Source organism: Hippopotamus amphibius, chromosome 5, assembly GCF_030028045.1.
Source record: "Hippopotamus amphibius kiboko isolate mHipAmp2 chromosome 5, mHipAmp2.hap2, whole genome shotgun sequence".
NCBI lineage: Eukaryota > Metazoa > Chordata > Mammalia > Artiodactyla > Hippopotamidae > Hippopotamus > Hippopotamus amphibius.
Window position 1 is genome coordinate 126109910 of NC_080190.1, and position 25660 is coordinate 126135569.

The 25660-nt window shown below is 38.5% G+C and overlaps 1 protein-coding gene across 17 annotated transcripts in view; it reads left to right on the forward strand.

Moving 5' to 3' along the window:
• TMEM68 (transmembrane protein 68) overlaps positions 1–17719 on the forward strand; it is a 31730-nt gene extending 14011 nt beyond the window's left edge. For 14 of the 17 annotated variants that reach the window (XM_057736015.1, XM_057736014.1, XM_057736007.1 and 11 more), the window contains 4 exons: positions 2361–2554; positions 7395–7455; positions 10240–10379; positions 16351–17719. In XM_057736015.1, coding sequence (XP_057591998.1) covers positions 2361–2554; positions 7395–7455; positions 10240–10379; positions 16351–16455 — 500 coding nt within the window. In that variant the 3' untranslated portion in view covers positions 16456–17719. Of the gene's footprint in view, positions 1–2360; positions 2555–4541; positions 4651–7394; positions 7456–10239; positions 10380–16350 lie in introns of those variants that run through there. The other 3 variants (XR_009053865.1, XM_057736021.1, XM_057736020.1) reach the window with 3 other exon arrangements.
• The last annotated feature ends 7941 nt before the right edge of the window (positions 17720–25660 follow it).

Genomic DNA, 25660 nt, shown 5'->3' on the forward strand with positions numbered 1-25660 from the left:
ATTGCCTCAGAAATCCTAACCTAAAGAGCCTATTGTCTCATCATACTTGACTTGCTTGGTGGAATTATAACTCTTAAGATTGAGGACTACATTCTTTTTAATATTCATCTTCATAAAGGCTTTTAACCTTTTTAAAAAGATTAATGAACTGATTGGTTTCAAACATAAGAGTTTTAAAAAAATCGTTCTAAAGTAAACTTGTTGAGATTAAATCTTATTTTCTTCTGTTACCAAGTCACTAGAAACAAGCTAGGAAAGTTTATAGTATGCTCTCTGGAATGATAAAAGCAAAAGCCAGCCATCAACCAGATAAACAGTAGACAGTGAGTGAAGTAGCAGTTCAGTTAGTACCTTTTGTAGATGTGGTTAATGTTTCCAGTATCCTTGTGTCACTAAAAAGCCATTTGTGCTTTGTGTATAAGCTAAATCGGCTATAAAAGGCATTTCTTTAGAAAGTACTATGATCACTTTATAATAAACTTGGAAACTAGAGGAAAGAAGAACATCATTTTAGGATCTTACCACCCTAACATATATCCAGTTATCATTTCGATTTATTTTGCTTCATTTTTAATTTGCACATCTTTACATTATGCAAACTATTTTGTTTTTGTTTTTTTAAATTTAATGTAGCATTAACATTTCCCCATGTTTTATAAAGAGCATTTTTAAGGTGTGACTAAAATATTTACTTAACTAGTTTTTGCTTATGGAACATTAGGTTGCTTCCATTTCTTTCTTTTTATACATAATAGAATGTGAATATTTTATTATTTTAAAATATTAAATATTTTATTACTTAGCATGTGACTTAAAAATTTTCCCCCTTTATGATCTTTTTTTTTTTATAAATTTATTTATTTTATTGGTTGTGTTGGGTCTTTTTTTGCTGTGCACGAGCTTTCTTTAGTTGTGGTAAGTGGGGGGTACTCTTCGTTGTGGTGCGCGGGCTCCTCACTGCCGTGGCTTCTCTTGTTGCGGAGCACGGGCTCTAGGCACGTGGGCTTCAGTAGTTGCAGCACATGGGCTCAATAGTTGTGGCTCATGGGCTCTACAGCACAGGCTCAGTAGTTGTGGTGCAAGGACTTAGTTGCTCCGCGACATGTGGGATCTTCCTGGAGCAGGGCTCGAACCCATGTCCCTTGCATTGACAGGCAGATTCTTAACCACTGCGCCACCTAAGAAGCCCCCCCTTTATGATCTTTATGATCTTGTAATTTATTAAACCTCCCCTGCTTATTCATTTACCATGAGAATGCATTTAGTGAAATCAGTGAGCTTTTAACGTAATGTAGGATGCAAATTATTTCTTCTCCATAATGTTGATAATCTTGCTTCAGATCCTTAAGCTTATGAGTAGTTTGGTTATTCTGCTTGGTATTTTCACTACCCATCCGCACACTTCCCAGTCTCAAGGGATGACATGTCCTCTAAAGTTCCAGTTTAGGATTTAGTTAAAATATTTGATTACTGATAGGATTATTTCTTTCATCCATAAATAATTGTGATTTGAAAAACTGTATAATATTAAGACTGAAATTAATTATTCCTGAGCCACTCATTTTATTAGAAACTCCTAATGATATTGCAATTATTGTTGCTTTAAAAATTTTTATTGTGGAATTAGCAGTATGTAACATTTAATTCCAATAGATTTAACTGCGACTTGCCAATTTTGGTAGGGCTAGGCCAGTCAGACACATATTCTCTTGAGTGATTCTGTTTCTTATAGGGTTAATGGAAGATTAGAGGTGCGAATGCTGGTGGGATACCCTTTCTGATTGCTCTAATAAGTACTGTAGACAGTGTTTGGCCATAAGATGCAGTGGAAGGAGCTTTGGGCTAGACATACCTGGACCAGAATCATCTCTGCCCTGCCCTTTCCTAGGTGTGTGACTTTGAGCAAGCTTCTTAACTCTCTGAGCCAACTTTCCTCATCTGTAAAATGGGGATAAGAATCCCTGTTTTCCCGGGTTTTTTTTTTTTTTTTTGGCCACCGTGCTGAGAAGCATGTGGGTGCTTAGTTCCCCGACCAGGGATGGAACCCGTGCCCCCTGCACTGGAAGCGTGGAGTCTTAACCACTGGACCGCCAGGGAAGTCCAGTGAGTTTTAATTAAGAGCTTGAATACTTAGCCAGAGTAGTAGGTGATCAACAAGACATAGCTATTAATTTACCAGGAATATTAATCTTATGTTAGCCTTAAGAGTTCTTGTTGGTTTAAAAAAAAGTAATATATATATATATATATACACGGATTTAAGTATAGATAGTACATTATGTAGGTTGTGAAGATTTTTGCTCTTGAAGAATTGGGCAAGAAGTACTTAAGATGTATCTTTATGCTGATGTTTCTTACAGGGTTTAGTTTATTACTAGACGTATTTTGTGCTATACATGGACCAAGAGAAAAATGTGTTGAAATTCTGCGGAGTGGTCACTTGTTAGCTATCTCACCAGGTGGCGTTCGAGAAGCCCTGATAAGCGATGAGACCTACAACATCGTGTGGGGTAATCGTAAAGGCTTTGCTCAGGTTGCAATTGATGCAAAAGTGGTGAGTTGTATAAAACTGATTATTAAAGGAAAGCACTTTAAAATAAATGCTTAAATAGCCAACGTATATCAAAATTTAGATACTATCATTGCATTACTTTAAAAATTAGTGTCTCAGGAGATAGCAATAGAGAAAGGTTCCTTATGCATGGGAAGCCATCTTTACAAAAAAATTCAATCTGGAAATTTGCAAATATCTACCAGTGCTTTATTTTACACTTCAAAATCCAGCTTTCTTAAATCAGATTTATGAAATTTTTTGTATTCCTTCAGTTATCCTGTTTTTTACAAGTATAATCAGTCTAGCTCTGTGTATTTTAATCCTTTGGTTCAATTGAGTTGGCATCTCTCAGTGGTGATTGTTGGTTGGTTTCATTATAATTCTTGTATCTGTGACCAGTTTAATAACAATAGAACTCAAATAATATATGACTTCTACCATTTTTCATCAGCAAATGTGATCAGCTCTCTAATATTATGAATAAGGATGAGACATAGATATTGGCAAAATTTAGATCTTTTTAAAAGAATGAGTTTGTCAATAAAATTGTGTTCCCCTGGGATTCACTGTAATTATTCTACTTAGAAAACTGGAGAATCTGAATGCCATCCTGTCCTTTTCTTTTGCTTTGGAAAGTATTTCTCAGCTTTTTGGTCTCTGTATCGTACGTTATCCTATGAAATACTTATTTATTACTTATGGAATATTTCTTCTTTGTTTTCTATTTGTTTTCATTTTAGATTGTCTATTAGAAAAAGAAATCATAGCACTTGGTGGTTTTCTTTTTCCAGGCCAATTAGTGACAGACTACTGCCAGTACTTTCACATTTCTGTTTTTGTGTGTTTCCATTGCTGTCATATAGACACCAGCCTGCACCTTTAGCTAGCTTGTTCATCTTGCAAATACAGACTTTTGATTAAAAAGGAAAAGATTGTGGATGACTCCTAACCCCAGAGCAGGATTTGAAGAATGGACATTTTCCTTTTATTTTTTAAGTGCAGAGTTATAAGAAAATAAAATACATTGAGCTCTGTTCTCTACTGTACATATTTGTATATGTAACTCCTAGAAGTAAGTTATTGCTATAGTGCTTTAACAGTGTGATCTGGGTATAAGGTAATGTACTTGCCCAAGTGTTTAATAATGGACAACATAAAAATTTAAACAATACTGTCCTATAGTAGATTGTAAACTCCCTTAGGACAAAGCCATCTTTTTATATTCTAAGTGCCTAGTGCAATGACGGGCACTTATGAGGCTCTCTGTATTTGTTGAATTGATTTTTTAAACATGATTTTAAACACTACAAGAAAGGAGCCTTTTAAATTTAGGTCTATGTTAATGGTATCGGTGATATAGAAAATTAACTTATAGCCCATGTTATTTTCCAAGAAGTCTTATGTACTGAGGTAGAAAACAAAACCTTAGACTTTATAAATACTGTAGAATACAAGATAATATATGCACAGTTGCTCAGAAATTAAGGATGATCAGTGTAAATGTACATTAAATCAATGATAAAAGCTAAAAATTTAATCAAGGATGGTTGAATTTTCAAGTTTATATAGAGAGAATTATTCTAAGGTTTAAGATAAAAATGACAAAAATAGACTTGGAATCACACAGATTGATCATGGAATTCTAACTCCTCATCCTTAAGTTACAGTTTTAAGGACCATTGCCTGGGAGAAGGCTTGAAAGAAAGAAATTTGTGTAGGGAAAGAAATCCTTTTATCAATCCTTGAGTTTCTAGATAATTAAGATAACCTAGATGCTTTAAGGTTTTTATACAAAACTTGAGAAAATTTAATAAACAACCTTTTATAAGTTAATAAACAAAAATCTTTAACGTTGCTGATTTTTGAAGTAGCACTGTATCGTTGATAAATCTTGTACCACCCCAACCCTTTTTAGCGCTTTTAAAGGCTTTATGTTGGTACCCCTGTACAGTAAGTGGTGACGTATGTAATTATTCCCGTGTTACAGATGAGGAAACTCAGGCACACAGAGATGAAGGTATGAAGGGGCCAGGTCACACAGCAAGTCAGAAGCAGAGCTTACAGTTCAGGACCGCAGGCAGCTGGTACACTTCACAGTGAGTCCGCCAACCCTGAGGTTCAAAGCCCTTCCAGATCCTCCAGGGAAGACTTTCAGTCACATGTGGATATAGTTGTAAAGTTACTACAAAGAAATAGTAACTTCTTTGGAAAAGTCCTTCTTAGGTCTCAGAATTATCATAAACTTTGAGTAAAAATTTAAGACTTGTTGCAGGATTAACTACATTTAAATCGTAACAAAATAATGGAAATTCAAGTGAAAAAATATCTAGATCATCAATGGAAGTTCACAAAATATTGGTAGAAAATATTTAAGGTTAATCTGAAAGTTATAGGCTTTTTGATATAATCCAAATCACTCTTATTTTATCAACTCCTGAAAATTATGACTTTGTAAGAATTTTTAGGTAACTTCATATCTAAATAAGTTGGGGGAAAAATGAACCCATTTACTCTAATTTGAAAACAAATAACCAATATAAAAGAAAACAGCTCCCTGGTCAGGGAACTAAGATTCCACATGCTGTATGTCGCGGCCAAAAAAAAAAAAAGAAAAAGAAAATAGCATTTGTTTCAATAAAATTGGTTATATCTATAATCTCAATCTATAAAAAACCTTGAGATGGGATACTTATTATGATTCTCTCTGTTTCATGAATGAAGAAAGTGAGGCTTAGTGACTTGTCCAATGGTTCCCACTTAAATTTTCATGGAAAAATTTGAGACTCCAAGGCCATGTTAAACTACTTTCCCAAGAATAGTTTCATCAAAATACACATCCTCTCCCTCTCACACATGTCTGCACACACATACATAGATGCACATACACATGTAAACCATCGAATTTTTAGGTTGCTTATGCAACTACCTTGTTATGCAAAGTGAGCACAGAGAAAGGAATGAGCTACACTATGAAGTTATAATAAGGCAATCCTTGTAGCTGTAAGGTTGGACACTTGAATGTAAATTTAGAAACCATGTGCCCAGGGTATAGCCTGGAGTACTGAGCTTGTTAGGGTGAGCTTTCCCCTGTTCAGTGTCTTGTAGAAGTGTCCAGCTTCTGGAGGTTAGCCATTTAAAGGATGACATATAACCTGAAAATTCTTTATAAAGTGCATCCTTCAATGCAAACTTTGGGGTTCATGCTAGTCAGTACACCTAAATCTAGCAGCACTGGTCAGAGAAGGCAAAGTGGTGTGTATATGAACTGAAAGGTTTCTGTTCTTTCTTGGGCATCTTAAGTTGTCAACTCTAAAGATGTTGCAGAACTATGCAAAACATTAGGATGCCAGCCATCACTATTTTACAGAACTAGTGGTGGTTTTAGGAAAATCATAATCTGAATTTTTTACAAAAAATCTGAATTTTTTTTACAGAAAAAATTTTTTTGTCTACTTTGTCTTAGGTGTCAGCTTTGTGAATTAACTCCATCAGATTTTAGATTCTTCATCTGACTGCTTTTCTTCACCCGACTTTTCTCTGTCCTAACTGGTTTTAAAATTACTGCCACCTGTTTCCTGCCCTTTGTATTCAAAGAATACAAGCTAATTTCTTAGAAGCATTTTCCATCTGTCCTGTTGATTCATTCCTCCTTTAGCTTGTCCATCACACTGTCTTTTAGCACTTGCTTTATTCCAGGCACCGTTCTAGGTGCTGAGGATCAGCGGTGAACGATACAAAGGCTCTGTTATTGGGGGCCTTCCTTCTAGTGAGGGGAGAGAGGATAAGTAAATGATCAGTGAGGTTTATGTGAAGGAGTAAGTTTTATGAAGCCTGTAGTCTCTTTCAGTCCACCCTATTTTACTGCTTTCCAGAGCTGAAAAAGAATGGCTTTTTAAATGTCGGCTTATTTAAATCTTTCAAACCCTGCTCACTAAGGCAGGTAATTCTGTACTAGCAAATGCTGATGGTCGACTCTGAGTGAGGTGATACTTGCCCCTCTCCTCCAGTTTTATCTATTCTAGAATCTCATTTAACTCAGAATGTTTTGTGTACATTTTAAAGTTTTATTCAATTTTTTATCTACTTCAGTTGCACTGTGGCATAACCTCCTTACACGATCCTTTGCTGCTTTATCCATTGTTTTATGACATTTAGCTAAGGTCGCCATTTTAAATAGTCATATTTAATCATTGATATTCATGGAAAAATAAACTCCATGAACTTATGAACAGATCTCCTCCAAAATTAATGATATAAAGAGTTTGTGTGTGTGTGTGTATGCTTTTCCTTTGTGTGTGTGTGTGTGTGTTGAGTCTTATACTTAGTTTTCATTGATGTTGAAAATTTTTAGATTTAATAAGCTCACAAAAATAGTAGTGTTTCAATAATTCCATAACAGCATCTTGCTAAAACTTGTGGTTTAAATTTATGTAAGTTTCTCCATAGAGAGAATTTCTGTCTTGAGACTTTTTCTTCAGTGAGCATCCTATTCAGTAGCCCACTGAAACCAATTTAATTATCACCTTCATTGTACTTAAGGAAATTAATGATCACTTTAATCTTTATTTTGAGTTTCAAGAGTTCATGTGACATGATAGGAAAGTTGGTAAATGAAATATTACATATTACCACTAGAGGGTAGTGTTTCCAGTTTATATTTTTTTCACAAACGATCACGTTAATTTTAGTCTGATAAGTCACACTAGTGATAAAAGTGTACCTTTTATTTTTACAATACCTCAGTTTTGTAACATAGGCCCTCAAAAGTTTGCATTAGTGACTCAATGGAGACATCAAATGGATTAATATATTCACTTTTTAATTCAAATTCTCTCTTTAGCCCATTATTCCTATGTTTACAGAAAATATTCGAGAAGGATTTAGATCCCTTGGAGGAACAAGTAAGTTCTGATTCATATGGTTTTTCTAATTATAACGTAATATTTAGAATGTAATATTTTAAATATTTGGACTTTTGAACACTACACAGAAACCTTTTGAATTATTACTTTAGAAAATGCGTATATTATTTAGGTGTTTTTCCCTTTAAAATCTAAAGGATCACTGATTCTAAGTAAAGGAAGTTCTAGATGTTAGATTTTTGTTAAGAGTGCCAGCTTATTTATTTTCATTACAGAGTGAATTTTCTAATTCACTGTGTAATACCATGTTGTTGAGGTTTAGAACAGATTTACGTGTTACCCAGACTACATTTCTAACTCATCCCTGAAGAAGTGACAACTTTAAAAAAGGGACAACAATAAAATATTGAATTAAGATTAACAACCTAAGGAGATATCATTTGCATTAGTTTATTGCTGTTACTTGTTGTTTTTTTTTTTTTGCATTGTGATAAATTTACATCAAAAAGTTCTTTTTGCCTACCTTTAATGTATTGATAACAAAAAAAAGCTTCGAACCTAGCTATGGGAATGATAATTAGATGTGCTTTCTCTTTGCAGTGTCTCTGTTGTTGGTTTTTTTTTTCTTTTTGAACTTTTTATAGTTTGTTTTGTACCCTATGGTTTGTGTACTGTATTTGATCGATTATATTGTATATGCCTAGTGGTATAGTGTTAGTGTTCCCAGATGTTAGGGATTGAGTAGGACAATCTAATAGTCAGCTTGGAAACCCCATTAGGGGACTGTAGATAGAGAGGGAATTTAGGGGCTTTAGGAGACCATAGTCAGATTCATGATCGCTTAAGAAAGTGGTGGGAAAATCCTGAAACAATGCAGCCTTGCCTGACGCATGCAGCAGAACAAGTCGCCTAGCATCAAAGCCAGACTGGCTTGCTTAACAACAAAGTCTAGCTCACTTGATTAACAACAAAATCATGCAACAGAAGCACAAGACATGCCCCCAAACAATAAAACAATGTGGCATGAGACCTACATCCTGCCCAGTGAGCTGAATGAGTTCATGACCCCCCAAACATGCTCTTTGACCCCTAGGACAGGCTCTTTGCATAATGCCCTAAGAAAAATAAAACAATAGTGGAGAGTAAGGCCTGCAACCTGCCCAGTGGTGTCCTCAAGTTAATGACCCCCAGCACATGCTCTGTGACATACAAAACCACCATCATTTATGGAAACGTGGCATCTGCTCAGAAAAGACAAAGAAGGTCTTCTCCCCCTCCCCTGTTTTCCTTTGATTATAAAAATGTAACCTACTAAGTATTAGAGGCAGCATTGCTTGCCTGTTTGCTTGTAAGCCTCGCAAGCATCCTATTCTAATAAAGCACTTGTTATCTATCACTTTGCCTCTCAGTGAATTCTTTCTGCGCTAAGACATAAAGGACCAGGCTCCTCAGAGCCCCTGTCCCTCCCCACCCAAATGACACCTGTCCATTTCATAGCCACGTACAACTCCCATCCTGAAAACCTTAAACTTCTGTGGTTCCTTTTATGTCTAATGTTGGTATATAGTTGGTATTCCATTATGGTTTTTTAGGTCTTTTTTTTCAAATTTGAAATGGAAAAGCAGATTGAGGTGATGTTTGACTTTGTCGTGTAATTATTCCTTCTGATTTTCTCTCAGGTCATTTCTTTAGAATTTAAGTTGCACACTTGAAATTATTCCTTATTTTGTTTCTTTAATTGTAAAGTGGTTTTAAAATTCTTTTTGATTGCTTTTTTTTAATTTTAAAAGTTGAATATCTCAAAAATTGGTGTGTAGTGTTGTTTTTTTTTTTTGAGTATTACTTTCGGTCTTATGGTATATTCTTTGTTTCCATATGTAAACAGTGTTTTAAATTTTCAGTACAATTCATAATTATGTACTCCATGTTGCTTGTCTTTTTTGGATTCTTTTTTTAAAACTTAGTCCATCAGTTCATTTTACATTACTACCACTTTTAATCTTGCTAAATTTCATGCTTGGTCATTAGCATTCCTAATTCTTTTTCTTAATTTACAGTAATGTTTTTAGTCTTTACTTAGTTTAGTGGTGCATTTTACTTATTTTGTTTTTTAATTTTTTTAAGGATTTTTTTTGATGTGGGCCCTTTTTAAAGTCTTCATTGAATTTATTACAATATTGCTTCTGTTTTATGTTTTGGTTTTTTTGGCTGTGAGGCATCTGGGATCTTAGCTCCCTGCTAAGGGATTGAACCCCCCACCACCTGCATTGGAAGGTGAAGTCTTCACCACTGGACCACCAGGGAAGTCCCTACTGATGCCTTTTAGTCTCATGTTTACTTGAATTTAATTTATGCTTCCATTTTCTCTTTTATTCATGTAAGTCACGTATTTGTGAGTCTCTAGACTTTTTAGCTTCTAGCTTTTTGTCGCAGTCTTTATCTGTGTTTTGCAATAACAGTAATCAGTTTGCCTTTTAAAATTCTTGTTTTTAAAACTCATCTTTTACCCCCTAATTAATAGACCTTATTCATTTGTTTATTTTTTAGCATTTTTAGGTTTACACAAAAATTGGGCAGAAGGCACAGAGAGTACCCATAAACCTCACCACTCCCCAGTTTCTTCTGTTATTAACATCTTGTATAATGTGGTACATTTGCTACAATTGATGAAAAGCTCATCTTTTAAAAAACTATTGTATTAATTGCCAGGAGGTGATAGTGTTTGCCATCTTCTTCTAAGTCTTGCATAATTAATTTGAAAGTTTACAATTATGTGCTCAAAATAGTTAACCAGTTAAAATGATTTTGTTTCCTTTAAACCAGGGTTATTTAGGTGGCTTTATGAGAAGTTCCGCTATCCATTTGCGCCAATGTATGGAGGTTTTCCAGTGAAGTTACGCACCTACTTAGGTGACCCCATTCCATATGACCCAAAGATCACAGCAGAAGAACTAGCTGAAAAGGTAAATTATTCTTTCTTTCTTAGTTTGAGGACATATTTTTACTTTCAATTTTTATATTAAAAATTAGTTAATTAATTCTACAAGCACGTTCTGGATCAATGGTGCTTTTTCCTCCAGAGGACATCTGGCAATGTTGAGAGACATTTCTATTGTCACGACAGATAGGATTCGGGAGGTGGCCGTGCTGTTGGTGCCCAGTGGGTAGAGGCCAAGGTTGCTGGTAAACATTCTGCAGTCCACAGGACAGCCCCTCTCAGTGAAGAACTGTTCTTTCTGAAGTGTCAGTAGTGTTGAGGTTGAAGTTCTTGGCACCAATAATTTAAAAGTTTCATACGTGATGTTCAGGAGAAGAAAGCTTTGACCTCCATGAAAAGAAAGAAATTGTTTTTGTCTGGCAGAAATATCTTGGGAGGAAAATGGAATCATGTTTACCAGTGTGGCTTGTGAAGCTGGGTTGTTCCTGGTGCCTCTGTTTGTTTGCTGTGTGCCTGGGGCAGGGCCGGGAGCAGGGGAGAGAATAGAGCCCACTCCCAGAGTTACCCCTAAGGGTCACAGGCCACCGATCACGTTCGTCGTTGAGAACGTGTCTGCCATCTAGTAAGTGCTCCAAGAATGCTGGCTACTGCTGCTGTCCTAGGAGCTTGTGGCCCAGGGTGGGAGGTAAATAACTGAATCGGTGTTTTTAAGGTGACGTGTTAGCACAGTGGTGTGCTTACCACGTGTTTTCTCAACCTGGATGCTATTGGTATTTTGTTGTGGGCGGTTGTCCTGTGCATTGTAGGATGTTTACTTACTAGATGCCGGTAGCACTGTCATCCCTATCCCTCACTCATCGTGACAATAAAAAAAATCTAGATTGTCATATGTCCCCTGGGAGACAAAATCTCCCCTGGTTGAGAACTGCTGTCTTATGGAAACACAAAGGAGAGACATCTAAATTGAATCAGGGACGCCTCCTTGGAGGAGGTGATGCTTGAATTCAGTTTTGAAAGGCAGAAAGGGATTAGCTGGACAAAGAGTAATGAGGCAGAGGGAACTGAATGTATAAAGAGATGGCAGCTCAAACTTGTATAAAGTCTTTGGGGAGTTGAGGGCAGTCTGGGGTAGCTAGAGGGATAGCATAGAAGAGGCTGCAAACATAGGAGCGTCTGGACTACTAAGGCGTATCATTGATTTTGTTTCTTGAAAGCCAGGGGTAGCTATTGAAAGCCGGTGACTGATATAATAGGTTTGCTTTTAGAAAGATCACTAGAAGCAGTAGGGAGGCTGCATTTGAGTGAGACCAGGAGAAGCTCCAAAGGGAAACAGGCTGCTTTGTGAGGGGAAAAAATAGGAAATGCTTCCTAGAATTGAGGGCATTTGTGGTGGATGTGACTTGGACATGCTGACTTGGGGCAGGAGGGAAGAGTTCAAACAAAGAAAGGGTGGTAGGAAAGTTGCACACACCAACAGTGTAGCACAGCTGATATGACTAGGACAGCAGGGGTGGGAAAGGTGCCTGACAAATTCGCCTCCAGGAATTTTGTAAAGCACCTGAACGTATGGGGCGTTCTAAGAAGCCCCGCAATGTAGAGGTTTATTTAGCTTTGTTTCAAAGAGCATTTCCCAGTCTGATCTGACCCACACCAGCTCCTTGTTCGTCCTTGAATAGCACCTAATACTAGCTCTGGAATAAACTGGGGAATCACTAGCTGAGCGGATAGTGAGTGTTTTGTTGAGATGAAACTGGAAAAGTAAGTGAGAGCTCTATTTTGCAGCCTTTAAATATCAGGTGAGGGAATTTTTTTACTAAAAACATTTCCATTCAGAGAGGCTTCTGTTTGGAAGTGGCTCACTCATCCCCACTGACGCTGGCCAAAGCAGGCACAGGGCCACACTGGGGTGTCACCGGGGCAGGACCTGATTCCTTCCACGGGGTGGCCAGGGACAGGCAGAGGGGATGACCGACGGTAGTACGCTTTGCCGTACAGGGCTCAGCAAGGTCTGACGCTCAGGAAAGGATGCACAGCTGAGGCAGCTCGAATGTCACATCAGATGAGACTGTTCACATCGTATCAGCTGATATGTAGGAAGCTTGACAAAGGTTACATTAATGACACATTATGTTCTTGTCTGTGAACTTAGAAAAGGGTACCTCCAGCTATTTATTCTACTAACTGGTTAAGTAAGTTAACTCCGAGTGTGCAGCAGTCCTTTTCCTGAAAGTAAAACCCTCCCACACTGGTTTCCAGGGTCAGGGCATGCTCTCCACACAGCACTTCCCTCATCCTCAGGTGATGCCTCACTGCGGGGACTCCAGAAGCCTCATACCAGGGCTGAGACCTCACTGAGTCTTTTGCCCACTCACTTTATTCATATAATATAATGTTCATGTAATGCATCTCTCTGCTGCTCCCTGACAAAGGCATTCTCCTTTAGCACAGACCTGAATTCTGTTCTGCTCTTAAAAAAAAAAATTTCCTGCTTACCTATTAGGATTTAGTTGGGTCAGAGCTAGTTAGGAATACTTCTTTACAAATACTGTCCATTTTTGGGCTTCCTAGGTGGCGCAGTGGTTAAGAATCCGCCTGCCAATGCAGAGGTCACGGGTTCGATCCCAGCTGCAGGAAGATCCCACATGCCACGGAGCAACTAAGCCCGTGTGCCAAAAAAAAAAAAAAAAAAAAAAAGACAAATACTGTCCATTTTTATGGTTAGAATAGAAGGGAATGGGAAGAGAGGGGAGAAGAACCTGGCCTGGAAGTTTATGGATCTAAGTTCTAATCCTAACCCTTCCACCAGGCAGCACAGTCGTGTCAGATAAATGATAGGTTCCTCCCTGAGTCTTGGTGTCCTCATTTGTAGAGTGGGGAAATTAAAATTGATATCTCAGAGGTTTCTTCCAGGTCTAAAATTAAATGAATTCTGCTCCCCTGTTTTTCTCAGTTAGGGAAAATATATTACTGGTCGTTAAATTCCAGTGACTTGACTTTTCATATGAGGGTTTTTCATACGAGTGAGAAATATATTCATGGCACTGGTGGAGTTAGATATTTTATATGTTAGAATATGTAAATATACTCAAACCTTACCAATTCAAACTAGCAAAAAGAAGAAGCCTTCCTGAAGCATTGAAGTACCTCAGTTATTGTCACCAGTTACTTTATGTAGTTTACCAGTGTTTAAAGTAACAGAAGTTGCCTAGTAAAGGGTGGTTTAGTAAAATTTCTTGAGGGAATTTGCTTAAATATATAGTTGCCATATCTGTATTTCTGATGGTAAGTTGTTGTTGTTGAACTGAAATATACTTGAAATAAAGAATACTTGAAATTTTCCTTTTGTGAATACAGTGCATGAGTTTCCAGTCGTCATTGTTTATAATACAAACATAAACTGTAGCATAACGATCCCTGGTTTATCGGAAATTCAAAATTACTTGCATCCAAATTAATGTAGAAATGAAACCTCATTTAAGAAATGGGAGCTAGACTGTTCAGGCATTTGATTGTGGAGAAGATTCATTTTGCAGACATTCTCTAAAACTAAATTAAAATACACTATACTCATGTTGAAGAGGGCACTTGGGATATTTCCTTAAAATTCTCTGAGTCTTAAAAAAATCTGTTCTGTTTCCATTTGTGTTTTTGTCTCACCCTCTGCATTCTCATACACACATATACATATAAATACAGATTTACTTATAGGTGCAGGTATATATAATGTATATGTCCTATTAAGGTGGAAGGAAGACGGGGAGAACTGGGTAGACTTGAGTGGTACTGGCAGGTGAGCTCACGGATGCCGCCAGTGGATTCTCATTCTCCGTCAATGAGAAGCAGGATTGGTTAAGGATGATTCCCGGGTTTTGGTTACTGGGCTGGTTTCAGGGTCACTTGCTGAAATAGGGCGGGAGCTCATGAAAGGACAAAGGATGGCGGGGAAGAGTGTTAGTTCAGTCTAAATTAAGCATGCTGAGTTTGAGGTGCCTTTAAAACATTCAAGGGAAGTTATATTGAACACTCCCACCAGAGGCCAAGCGGCTGGAGGTATAAATCTTGGTGTCGTCAGCAAGTGGGTGGTAATTAATGCTGTGGAGATGGATATGCTTACTGAACCTTTGAGGAATAAGTCAGCGCCTGATGTGGGGGGTGTAAATCTGCAAAAGGAGGGGGAAGGGGAGCAGCCTGAAAATCTAGCTTTTCCTCCAGGAGTGTAAGCTCCAGAAGCAGGATCAATGGTGACTAAGAGGTCACGTCAGATGAAAAGAATGTCCACGGGATTTAGTGACTAAAGAGGGTCATGAGCAATCTTTGAGAGAGTTGTATTTTCTTAATGCACAGCCCTGATATTTCTTCACTCAAAAGTCCTTCGTTGACACCTCAATTCATACTAAACAAAGCCTGTACTTTCTCACTTGGTATTTAACTCCCTTCATGATTTAATTGAAACCTACCTTTGAAGCCTTATACTGCCCAGCAAATGAACACATCCCCGAAATGCCAGCTTAGCCGATTTTCTATGGGCTTTTCCCTCCTGCTCCTGTTTTCACTGTAATTGAAATCTTACAGGTCCTGGGAGACCAAGGCCGAACAGTACCCAGTTCATGCAGACTTCTCTGGTCACCGGCCACCGATGAACTTCAGATGTGTTCTTTTCACCTCTGAGATGACACAGCTCACAAACGAGCTTACACTTTAACTACTTTGTGCTTGATTATGCTTACTATGAGTTCCTTGAGATTAGAGACTTGTTTCACTAACGTTATAGCTTCCAAGGCGCCTAGTATTTTCTGAGTGAATGAATAAAATTTTAAAGTGTACGGCACAGAACACAAGCTGTGTGTCAAGTCATTGTGCTAAGTACTCGAAGACATGGCTTCAGTGTCATGGAATCCTTATCATAAGTGTGTGAAACCATTCTCATCTCACAGATGTGAAAACTTGTGATTTAGAGTGGCATATTTTTAAAATACATCTTTAGGTTAGGGTTTCTTAATTATATTTAAAGAGAAATGAAGGTCCAAGATTTGTAAAAAGAAGGCTTAATAAAAGGTTAGCAGCTGCAAGGAAGTGTGTATGGGTGTGCCTGCCTAGGTACATGTATAATTCTTTTTTAGATAGCCACTAACTGATTTCAGGTAAAAATTGTTATTGTAAATCAACTATACTTCAATAAAATAAATTGAAAACAAGTAAAAATTGTTGAAATTTTTCATGAATTTAATGGGAAACAGTTTTAGAAGATTTCTTGATGTATCCTAATTTTTTCCATTGCTATGACTTAATTTAAATTCCTATTAAACTATCTAGAATTGGGGTAAAGGACTAAAGCATATCTGCTCATTCCTAGTTTGCCACCCCTTTTCCTGTCACATTGCCTGATGTGATTGGTGTGGATGGTAACGAAAGACAAATACTGTGCATAGTAGTTTGTTAATGGCTTGAAAGGAGTGAGAACTTCCATTTGCCCACCAGAAAATTTCCTACTACTTTTTTCTTCTGATTTTTTTTTCCCCTTCAGTTCTTTTTAGTGTTTATTGTGTGCAAGGCACTGCTCTCCTCAGTGCTGGAGAAATGCTAAGATGTATCTTAAGGAGCTTACAACCTGGTGTAGAAAGTTGCCATGCAGACAGTATCTGTAATTCAAGTGTAATAAAGTAAATATAAGAAACATGCTATGCACAGCAAAGAGCCACTGAATCAATGAAAGTTCAAGAACCTTCTGTAGTAAACACAATTTGCAACATTCTGTTATTTTTTTTTTTTTTTGTATGTTTAGAGTGCTGAATGTTTTCTGAAGTTAAACAGTATTACATTGAAAAAAAAGAAATAAGCTATGGGTGTGCTGAGAAGTAAATCATTTATTCTGAGAAGCGATGAGTGCTAAGTTAGGGAGGACTTCTTAAAAGTAACAGTATATTAAAGTCCTTACAAACTAATTATCTATATTAAGAACTAAAAGAATAACGGCTTTTCTTTTGTTTTCTTGGTAGACGAAGGATGCTGTTCAAGCTTTGATTGATAAGCACCAAAGAATACCGGGAAACATCATGAGTGCTTTGTTAGAACGTTTTCATAACAAACAGAAGATCAACTAGAAGACTCTTTAATACATTTATATCAATATGTTTGTGTCTATAGGACTGTCTTCTAAATTTTGTAGGTTCTGTAATTCGTATCTTTAAAAAAATCATGTTAATAATCATCTTTCACTGAACTTTGTTTAAAACTGTAGTGTCAATTTTGTTTCTGCAATCAATTGTGTCAGATTTAAACACTAACTCATTACATGCCTAATTATTCAGAAAATGATCATGGTTCTTTTTATAATTTCCTAGTAATGTATCATAAACATAGATTCTTAAAGTTAAGTTTATTAATAACAGCAATGGAGGTTAAACGAACATTCCTAAATAATGCATTTAGTTTCTGTATCTCTTGCACTGAGCTAGTTTTGCAGGGTGGCACAATGTAGGGTTTAGTACAGACACTTCAGTTAGGAAAAAAAAAGCTCTTTCCTCTGCCCCTCCTTCCTTTCATGACCTTGGGCAAAACACATAATGTTTTTGTGCCTCAACAATTCACTTTTTAAAAACATATTAATACTTTGGTGAGGAATATTGTTTTAAATTCTTTATATTTGCTGTGATTGATACCTGTAGAGCGGAAATTATTAACTGAATTAATTAAACAATACCAAGATCTTTTAGAAGTTTATGTATATATTTTGTCCATAGGATGTTTAAATTATCCCTTCAGGTATAATGTCAAGTTGCCAAGCACAATAAAAAGATGTACTGTTTTTCAAATTGAATAAAAAAGAAATTAGGAAAAGTAAGATTTCTAATGATTGTTATTATTCTTTTTAGTATTATATTTTTAATGAGACCCTGTAGACACACCGTGCAGGGTGTGCTGTGCATAGTCAGCCCTGTGATATGCATTGTGTCAGGTTAGAAATCAGGGTCCTGCCCTGCATCTCATACGTTAGAAGCTGATTCCAGGCTGATGAAGGCACCGAGAGAAAGTGCTGCTTTTGCTCAACATCATGGCTTATTCAGCTTGACTTTGCAACCAGTCAGATGGTTTATTGTTTCAATAAAAAAATACTTGAATGATGAATTTATGGGAACATAAGGCTTTCAGAAAAATTAATGGCTTTGATTTGTTGTCTCCTTGAAATCTGAATTTAAAAGTATTTGAACAGAATAGTACCAGAAATCAAATGCAGTATGTCCCTCTCTCTTTTTAAGATATTAAATTACTTGGATTTTTGTATGAACTTTTATATAACAAGTATGTATGTATGATATGTGTAATGTATATTAAATTAAGCAATATAAAAATAAAAGTGAAGCTGAATTGCTGTTCACGTTCTTGTGAGATTGCATATGTGACATTTTCTTGTTTTAAACTGATTTTTTTTTTACTATTTATGTATTTCTCACCTGCAATCAAATTCATCAATCTCAGCCACAGTGAATAAACCTGACTTTCTAATGTAATAAATAATATTTTAATTCCAGTTTCAGTGAAAAGAGTCAACTAGTGATATTTGCAGCCGTTTTTCTTCTCTAGCGGTGAGAAATGTTTGTTTAAAATTGATAAATATTTCCGGAATGAAGGAATAAATAATCATAATATGAATGAGAATAACGTTTTTCGGTAGCTGTTGGCTTTTAAAAACTGAAGAAAGAACAACATTCATTGCTAATGTAGCAAAAGCCATTATTTTTTTACAGTATTTAAGTTTTACTGCTTTACTTAAAACTTTTTTTCTTCTCTGATACTCAGATTAACAGGAAGGCTTTCCGTCTCATTTGATACAAAATCTTTATCTTTTCTATTTGAATTTAAATGCCATTTAGAAGAATGAGGGGATGTGACTAAATATAGAGATATAAGTAATAATAGAAAGGAGGGGGTGTTGGGGTTTTGGTTTTGTTTTGTTTTTAGTTTACCATTTTGTCTTACATTTTTAAAAAAAAGTATTATATTGGAGTATATTTGATTTACAATGTTGTATTAGTTTTAGGTGTACAGCAAAGAGATTCAGTTATGCATACACATATATCCATTTTTTTCAGGTTCTTTCCCCGTATAGGTTATTGTGGAATATTTAGTAGAGTTCCCTGCGCTATGTGAGTAGGTCCTTGTTGGTTATCTGTTTTATACGTAGTATTGTGTATCTGCTAATCCCAACCTCCTAATTTATCCCCCCCCCCCACCTTTCCCCTTTGGTAACCATAAATTTATTTTCTGTGTCTGTGAGTCCATTTCTGTTTTGTAAATAAGTTCATTTGCATCATTTTTTTAGATTCCACATATAAGTGATATCATATGATATTTGTCTTACTGATAATCTGACTTCACATAGTGTGCTAATCTCTATGTCCATCCATGTTGCTGCAAATGTCATTATTTCATTCTTTTTTTTATGGCTGAGTAATAGTCCATCGTATATGCATACCACTTCTTTATCCATTCATCTCGGGGGGAGGGTTGTTTGTTTTTGTTTTGTTTTGGCTGTGCCCTGTGGCATGTGGGATCTTAGCTCCGCCACCAGGGAGATTGAACCCATGCCCCCTGCAGTGGAAGCTCGGAGTCTTAACCACTGGACCTCCAGGGCAGTCCCTATCCATTGCTCTGCTGATGGACGCTTAGGTTGCTTCCGTTTCTTGGCTATTGTAAATAGTGCTGCGGTGAACATTGGTGTGCATGTATCTTTTTGAATTGTGATTTTCAATGATGGGTGTTTTTGACCCTTTTTGAAACATGTGTCCTCAAGTCAGAAGCTGATGAAAGCCAGTGATTCCCTCCAGAAGCATGAACTTGGCCCACTTTAATGGGAAATCTTTCACACCCTTTCAAAAAAACTTTCATTTGGAAACAATTTTAAATTTACCAAAAAGTTGCAATTGTTGTGCACGGTACTCCATGTACTTTCATCCAGATTCCCTGACTGTTACACCATGTTCGTTTTCTCTTCACGTGATCTCATTCTCCCTCCCTCTCTCTCTCTCCTCTCTTTCCTCCCTCCCCGCATATACATCTATAAAATTTTTCTCCTGAATCGTCTGATGGTAAATGCAGATACCACGCCCCTTCCTATGAGGCCATCCATTTACGGCACCACAGAGCAATGATCAAACTCAGGGAATTTATCATTGAGATAATAGTATTACCTGATCTAAAGACCAGATTCAAATTTCACCAGTTGTCTCGATAACATCCTTTGCATCAATTTTTCCTCTTGATGCACGGTTCCGAGCAGGACCACACGCTGCATTTCGTTTTCCTGTCTCTTTAGTCACCTTTAATCTAGAATGATTCCCCAGCCCTATTTTGTCTTTAATGATACTGACATTTTTGGAGAAGACAGACTATCTGTTTTGTAGCCAACCCTTCAATCTGTTTTCCCCTGATATTTCATCATGATTTGATTCAGGTTATGCATTGTTCCGGAAATACTACATAACTGATGCCGTGCTCTTTCTAGTGTGTCATGTCAGGAGGCATGTAATGTTGGTTCGTGTCATTAGTGATGGGAGTAACTTGATCACTTGATTAAAGTGGCGCCCAACAGGTTTCTTCCCTGTAAAGTTATGATCTCCTTTGTAATGAATAAGTTTATGGAGAGAATATGTAAATATCTATTTCTCATCAAACTTTCACCCACTAGTTTTAGCATCTTTGAATTGAGTATTGCCGGAATAAATTATTACTATGAGGGTTTCAACGTGTGACTTTCTTTTTTATAAATTTATTTATTTATTGGCTGTGTTGCGTCTTCACTGCTGTACTCGGGCTTTCTGTAGTTGCAGCAAGCAGGGGCTACTCTTCGTTGTGGTGTATGGGCTCCTCATTTTGGTGGCTTCTCTTGTTGCAGATCGTGGGCTCTAAGTGTGCAGGCTTCAGTAGTTGTGGCATGTGGCCTTCAGTAGTTGTTGCTCGCGGGCTCTAGAGCACAGGTTCAGTAGTTGTGGTGCATGGGCTTAGTTGCTCTGTGGCATGTGGGATCTTCCCGGACCAGGGCTTGAACCTGTGTCCCCTGCATTGGCAGGTGGATTCTTAACCACTGCGCCACCTAGGAAATCCCTGAATGTGTGCCTTTCTAACTCCATTATTCTGCATTTATTAGTTGGCATCCTACTATAAGAAGCAACTTTCCAATTTCCACCCACCCCCCCCAAAAACATACCTATTATCAGTATGGACTCTGAGGTTCATATTTTGTTTGAAGGACTTTGCATAGACTCAAGTGATTTAAACATGAGACCCTCTGAGCTTTATGGCATTTATGAGCCATTGAGATGATACATGTTTACTGGGGCAAGTTGAGTGTGTTTTTGTATTTGTGTAATATGATTACTATTTTTGAAATATATTTTTGTTACTTTTTTATTGTGGCAAAATATACATACCAAAATTTACAGTTTTAACCTTTTTTAAGTGTACAATTCACTGGCATTAAGTACATTCATAATACTGTGGAACCATCACCACTATAAATTTCTAGAAATTTTTCACCATCCCAATCAGAAACTCTGTATCCACAAAACAATAACATTGGCTTCTCCCTCAGCCCCTGGTAGACTATCCTGCTTTCCATCTCTATGAATTTGCCTGTTCTAAGTACCTTATATGAATGGAATCACAATATTTGTCCTTTTGTGTCTGACTTATTCCACTTAGCATAATTATCTGAGGTCTTTCCTGACACCAAATGATATAGTTCCAATGCCAGTTCTCTGACATCAGCAGGGTGTCCTCCAATTCCACTTAGGTCTGACACTAACTACTGGAGTCAACACAGACCCTCTAGTGTTGACTTCAGTAGTTAGCTCAGATCTACAAGACTGCCCCTACTTCAGATACCAGCTGCAAATGGGGCCCCCAGGCCACCCCCACTTCCGCCTGGCCTACTACAAATTTGGAGGTTCCCATGACATCCCATTCAGGTGCCCAAATTCCATAGAAAAACTCAGAACTCAGGAAAATGCTACACTTACAATTTTATTATCATTCAACCCAGAAACAGCCAAATGGAAGAGAGCAGGGTATGGGGGTGCGGGGTGCAGAACTTGCATGCCCCCTCTGGGTGCACTCCCTGCCCAGCACATGGGAGTGTTCACCAGCCCAGAAGCCTCCCAAACCTCACAGTGATCACCGGGGGTGGCTGAGCTACATCTCTAACCTCTCCCTGCTCCCTGGACCTTGAGGATGGGGCTAAAAGTTCTAACCTCTAATCACATAGGTTTTCTGGTAGCCAGCTCCCATCCTGAAGCTACTTAGGCAACCTTCCCCACCCCCACAACGAGTCATCCCATTAGCATACAAAAAGATGTTCCTAACAGGGCATTCTGAGGATTTTAGGGGCTCAGTGTCAGGAGTAGGGAACGAAGACCAAATATATATATTTATTTATTACCACAATGATGTTTTCAAGGTTCATTCACATTGTAGACCATGTCAGAATGTAACAAAGCAGGACCCCATGGGCTTTCCTGGGACAGACCCTCCCCCACATCCTCTGCTGCAGCTCCTCTCTGAGGTACCTGGATAACAGTATCTGATGCACATTTCCTGAGTTGTTTTACAGATGTGAAAATCCCCCAGCAAATGGAAGATGTGAACTACTTGAGGACCATGAGCACATGGCCCCAGGACTCCTGAAGCCTAAGGACTGATGCTGTGAAACCCTGTGACACCACCCTGTGACCATCAGCCAGTCAAAGAACTGTACACGAGCTGATCACGTACCCTGTGACAACCCCCCCAGCCCACCCCTCAGCTGGCCTTTAAAATGCTTTGCTGAAACCCTTGGGGGAGCTCGGAGCTTTTTAGGGTGTGAGCCATCTGTCTCCTTTGTATGGCCCTGCAATAAACATTCCTCTGCCCCAAACTCACTGTGAGTCAGGCACACGGGCGTGTGTTAACAAGAATTTTGTTCCTTTTAACAGCTGAAAAATACTCAGTTGTATGTATGAGGGTGAGTCAAAAATTATCCTCACTCTGGCTGCAGAATTTATTTTAGTTAACTTTTAGAAAAGACAGATACTCATTTTTCAACATAATCTCCTTGCTTTTCAATATGCTTTGTCCATCTGTCAGCAAGCCTTTGTAATCCCTCATTAAAAAATGTTTTAGGCTGAGCTGTGAGCCTTAAATGCACCGCTGTCTTCACTTCTTCATCAGAAGTGAATCTTCATCCTTATAGAGCTGCTTTCAGGGGAACAAACAGGTGAAAGTTCGATGGGGCAAGATCAGGACTATAGGGAGGATGCTTTAACACCTCAAGATGAAGTTTTTGCAGGGTGTTTACAGTGTGGGCAGAAGTGTGTGGACATGCACACCCTCAGACTACAAAAAAAAGAATCACTGCACGCTGCTCTTCTTTTGTGCAAATCACAAGTGGGGCATCCATTTTTGCTCGCACTGCGGTTACAAATGAACTGATGTAACATGTTCACACCTGCACAGCAGTGACTGGGGAGACAGTAGCCTTGAACAGAAAGTGCTGATATGTCAGTGCAGCCAACAGAAGTTTTAACATAACTGGAGTGGGGATAATTTTTGACTCACCCTCACATGTATCACATCATCTCTATGTTCTAAACTTTGTTTCTATTCTTTGGCTATTGTGACTAATGTTGCTATGAACACTGGTGTACAAGTATCTGTCTGAGTCCCTGCTTTCAATTCTTCTGGTTATACACCTAGGAGTGGAACTGCTGCATCACGTGGTAATTCTATGTTTAACCTTTTGAAGAACCACCAAACTGATTTCCACCAGACTGTACCATTTTACAGTCCCAGGAGCATTACACCAGGCTTCCAATTTCTCCATATCCTCACCAACACTTGTCATTTTCTTTCTGTTTTCCTTTCTTTCTTTCTTTCTCTTTTCTTTCTTTCTTTCTTTTTCTTTCTTTCTTTCTTTCTTTCTTTCTTTCTTTCTTTCTTTCTTGCTTGCTTGCTTGCTTGCTTGCTTGCTTTCTTGCTTTCTTTCTTGCTTTCTTCCTTCCTTCCTTCTTTGTTTTTGTTTTTTTATAAATTTATTTTATTATTTATTTGATTTATTTTTGGCTGCGTTGGGTCTTCGTTGCTGCACATGGGCTTTCTCTAGTTGCTTTGAGCGGGGGCTACTCTTCATTGTGGTGCGCAGGCTCCTCATTGTAGTGGCTTCTCTTGTTGTGGAGCGCAGGCCCTAGGCGCGTGGGCTTCAATAGTTGCGGCACATAGACTCAATAGTTGTGGCTCACGGACTCTAGAGCACAGGCTCAATAGTTGTGGTGCACGGGTTTAGTTGATTCGTGGCATGTGGAATCTTCCCAGGGCAGGGCTCGAACCCGTGTCCCCTGCATTGGCAGGAGGATTCTTTACCACTGCGCCACCTAGGAAGTCCTTGTTTTTGTTTTAAGAATAACTATCCCACTGGGTGTGAAATGGTATTTCATTGTGGTTTTGATTTGCATTTCCCATTCTGTGGGTTGTCGTTTTACTCTCTTGATAGTGTCCTTTGATGCACAAAAGTTTTAAATTTTAATGAGATCTAACATCTTTTTTTTCTTTCGTTGCTTGTGCTATTGTACTGATTGATGTCGGGATCAAATGATATAACATACCATAAGTTTTATGCTGGTTGCCTTTCTCACTAGCATTGGAGGGTCATGGCATGATTGTGTGTGAGAGTTTGGATTTCAAGGTTCTCAGTTTCCTGGCCCCACTTCCTCCCAGCTATGTGACTTTGGGCAGAATTACTTACCCGTCAAGCCTCAGTTCACGTCTATGAAAAGCAAGGGTAATAAAAGCTCCTGTCTCACAGATTTGCTGAGAGCATTAATGGAAATCAACCTGTAGAGTTTATTAGCACTTTATGGCACCTAGTTGCATCATATATAAAGCACAGAGTGTAGGGCCTGGTAAAACTTATACAATGAGTAAACAAGCCATCAATCACCACAGAATCTGAAAGCTCAGTGTGTGAGTTAGGACTGGCCTGTCTGCATGTGACAGAAAACCCCAAATAACAGTGGCTTCAAAACATTAGAACTTTCTCTTTCTTTATCTGGAAAGAAATCCATGCTTTGGACCCTTCACTTATGATCTCCTGCTGCTTCCTGAGAAGGGTCGTGGTCCCCGGGGCGGCTCAAGGCCCAGTACAGGCTACAAGAAGGAGGGTGGGCAGAGGACAGCTCTGCCCCCTTTCCTTGAAGCTGAATCTGGCCTCTGTGCCCCAACACTGAATTAATTCCTGGAGATAGAGTTTTGGGTAAAGTAGAAAAGAATAGCTTTATTGCTTTGCCAGGCAAAGGGGGCCCCAGTGGGCTCATGCCCTCAAAACTGTGTGTCCCCACCTGGAAGGGGTGGAGAGGAGTTTTATAGGAATGGCTCAAAGAGGATGTGACCAGCTCATGGACATTCTTCTGATTGGCTAGTGGTGAGGTAGGTGGGCGTCAGCATCATGGGAGCGTGCAGTTAGCTCCTCCCACCTGGCGGGGGTTTCAGTGTCTGCAAAGTGGTTCAAAGATACTGTTATGCGTATCCCTTGAGGGGGAGCCAGGACTCTCCCCAAGGCTGCACTGTTGTTTCTTGGCTGCTCCTCCCTTGTCTCCGCATCCCCTTCCCTCCCTGATTAGCTGCTGTTTGAACCTACGCCTTGGAACTCAAGGAAATCCTGGAGGCTGAAGGAAGGCTATTTCCGGTAATCAAGAAATGGGGGACACAGAGAGGTTTTTTTTGCCCAGGAGCCCCCAAGTGTCCTGCTCAGTATCACCCATAGAAGACTTACTTCCTGGGCTTTTTCACCCATTGGTTTAGCTTGCACCTCAATGGCCAATGGCTACACAGCTACATCTAACTGCAGGAGGCTGGTGGCTGTCCCAGCTGCACACGGAGGCTCCTGAGAAGGAAGAAAGGACACTGGGATACAAGAGGCCACTGCCACTGCGATGAAATCAAGAGTGAGAATGATGTCGGGTGACCGTGGACTCGCAGCCTTGGTCCACTTCTCCTGGGAAGTACCCAGACTTGAGGAGAAGGGGCCCACAATTTGAAAACTTTGAGGAAGGGAATCCCCAGAAATGAGAGTTTTTACTTGCTCTGGGCAAGAGTGATAAACCAAGGCACTTGATCCGGTGCAACTCTGACCTGGGTTCTATTGAGCAAGGGGGAAAATCAAGTCCAGTTCTCTGTTTTTTAAACTTATTTCCTTATTTATATTCACCTAGAGACAGAAGGATTCAAAGCAAGTTGTGAATATTGTATGTTGCATCACCTTTTTTCAAGTACATATTTTAA